This window comes from Acanthisitta chloris, unplaced genomic scaffold (genome assembly GCF_000695815.1).
Source record: "Acanthisitta chloris isolate BGI_N310 unplaced genomic scaffold, ASM69581v1 scaffold39642, whole genome shotgun sequence".
NCBI lineage: Eukaryota > Metazoa > Chordata > Aves > Passeriformes > Acanthisittidae > Acanthisitta > Acanthisitta chloris.
The window spans coordinates 18,810-21,535 of NW_008659477.1; the positions used below are offsets into that span (position 1 = coordinate 18,810).

The window sequence follows — 2,726 nt, forward strand, 5'->3', positions numbered from 1 at the left end:
GACTCAAAACTGAAGTAGCTCACATTCCTCAACACACCACATATGGCAGATGGACCCCTCCTGTCCCTGCGCCCCGTGCTCCCTAATTAAGAGAATTAACCTCTGCTTGCTCTCTCTCCTCCCCAAAAGTTTACCCTTCCTGTCCATTGTTATATTTGAAAGGGGTTCTTAAATGACTTCAGAAATCAGAACCGACTTATTAGCTGCTTAGGACACAGCTCCTCTCAGCACTATTGTCTGGGATCAGCCCCCAGTCTCACCATTCTTCCTCTCACCTTCTCAGGTGCATTGATTACACCAGTGTTGTACCCAAACTGGAGAGACCCAATGGCAGCAATGAAAACAGCATAGATAAGGGGTGCTGTGATTTTCTGTAGAGAGAAGAAACAATTATTTAGTTAATTTCACTTTCTATACAACTTGAGTTTCTCTTCAGCATGAAGAGCAGCTGCAGCTCATAGGTGCCATATGCAAGTGCACCAAGGGCAGGGCTTTTATCCAGCAAGGGTGAGTACCAGTAGCATCCCCTGGATCCCACTCCCTGGAAAAGGAAACAGCAGGAAAAAGCTCTGTGACTACAAACAGGAGGGCCTTTCAGGGCCTCCAGTTTATTATCTCCTGACCTTCATCAACTATTCTCAGCTCATTAGTAATGAATACACTAGCTGCATTAGTGACTGTTATTTTGGGTTGATCTGCTTTACAGAAGCTTTTGCTGATCTCTGGCGTGTCATGAAAGAAGGGTCTAACTCTTCCCTGTGCCAGCTGACAAGTTCCCATAAATTGAGTCTCAGATCTGCCCATGAGCTACACTGGCAGTCACTCCTAACAGTTACAACACGCACTCCTCAGCAACAGGCCTGTTTTTCCCAGGCTAGAGCTTCCCAACCCTGCCCCAGGGCACCTGGCACTGCAGCCTGCCTCAGAGGTGGCAGCAGTTGCTGCCAACCTTCCCGTTTATTTTTCTTGAAGCTGTGGCAATACTTGCTATTTTAAATTAAGCACTCCCTGGAATGTCAGTTTATGTGAATCGCTATTAAATTAAAATAAAAACTCCTAAGCCCTCAGGGCCATGGAGAAAGCTGGAATGTCCAACATCAGAAGTCCCACAGACTGAAAAATTTAAGTGTCAGTGAAAAGCATCTGACATTTTACTCGTTTTTAAAGTTTATGGCATTTAAGCCAGCTCCCAGTGAGAGGTGTGGGGGAGCAGGTGACTCAGGAGTTGGCACTTGAGCAGACAGTGCTTGAGTTGGCACAATTTGGAAAGATCGTGTTTCTGTCTCAGGAGGAATTGGAAGCTTTTCCAGAAATATTAACAGTCCCTTTTCCAAGGCTTTCCAATTATTGTACTTAGACTGGCAGAGTAAAGTACTTGGTAGGGCCTACTGTCACAGCTCTTCCAGTCTTTCACTTTCTGGCTCAGCTGTGGGATTAGTGACTCCCAAAACTGCCAACTGTTTTTAACAACAGCCTTCTGCCAGTGCTCATACCACCTTCAGCAACCTTTCAAGCCAATCATGTTTGTGCTTCTGGCCTACACAATCCTCAGACATCTACCACTGCATCCCCAGGAAACAGAAACTGAAGAAATGACTCTCAGGCATGGTTTCCCTCACGTACACCATGTAAATGTCTCAGGCTGAGACCTCTTCCCTGCCACCCTGTGACCGCTCCCCTCATTTTTGTCTCAAGGAAATTTGGCACAGAACCACAAGGACACAGCGCATTCAAAGCATCTGGATGCCTGTAAAAGGGCATTACAACATCTAAGCACTTCTAGGTCTCCAGGCCAGGTCATCTCTAGTCTCTAGTCAGGACACATAGCAAAGCAGAGGACAAAACCCAGTTCTCCATATCTTCAATGCAAGAGCATCTTTCCCTCCAAGACTCTGCTTTGTCACAGCTGGCAGTGGTCACAGCTGGCCTTTCTTCTGGGTGCTGCATGAATCACTGGGTACCTGCTTTGTGGGTACCCCTCACCTACTTGGTACACACAAAAACTATAAGGAGGTTAGTTCTACTCTGTTTCATACTTCCTTCTCCTGGCTGTTGCCTGCTGTTCATCTCCTACCCAGTCTCCTACCACCTAGACATCACATGGTGTGACCCATCCCCTCCAGTGAGCCAGACTGTGATCTAATGTATGGATCATTTGTTAGGGCTGCAAGTGCCTCGCTTCCCAAAAGGCAAACAGGGAGGTCAGAAATAGTACAGCTACACCCACTTTATCTAAATGCTCTGGGCTGAGGTCTGTACACCAGCAAGGAATTTAAACCACCACTCCTCCCTGCGACCACAGGCATCAGCAGCATTCACTACCCAGCAGATGCTCCTCACCAGCAACTCTCTCCTTTCCTAGTGGAGGGTCTGGAACCCCAGAGCGGTACAACTTGTTGAGCCCAGCGGAGCAGCCTCTCCGCGCTCCTCTGCGCGACCTTGACCAGAGCTCCCCATCCCCTGCCTCGTCCTCCCGCACTGCATCTCCACCAACATGGCGTTGGTGCCGGCTGTAACCCCCGGCATCCCCCGCCGCCCGCTCGCCCCCTGCCCCTCCGGACCCTGCCCGCCTTTCCCCCTCGCTGCATCCCAACGCACGCAGTCATGAGCTCACTCCACTGCTGCGGATGAGCTACGATACCGACCAACGCTCCCTCCTCTCCCGTGGAGAGATACGCTTCACATTCTGTTTGCCAGTTAAAAATACCTCTGTAAGTCATACTACA

General features: G+C 49.1%; 1 protein-coding gene across 1 annotated transcript in view; it reads right to left on the reverse strand.

The window, feature by feature from the left end:
- LOC103797207 (solute carrier family 2, facilitated glucose transporter member 3) overlaps nucleotides 1-2,457 on the reverse strand; it is a 7,440-nt gene extending 4,983 nt beyond the window's left edge. Inside the window, exons 1-2 of the mRNA XM_009069403.1 lie at nucleotides 2,434-2,457; nucleotides 276-371 (exon numbers count right to left, since the gene is read on the reverse strand). Of these exons, the coding sequence (XP_009067651.1) occupies nucleotides 276-371; nucleotides 2,434-2,457 (120 nt within the window). The remainder of the gene's footprint in view (nucleotides 1-275; nucleotides 372-2,433) is intronic.
- Between the last annotated feature and the right edge of the window lie 269 nt (nucleotides 2,458-2,726).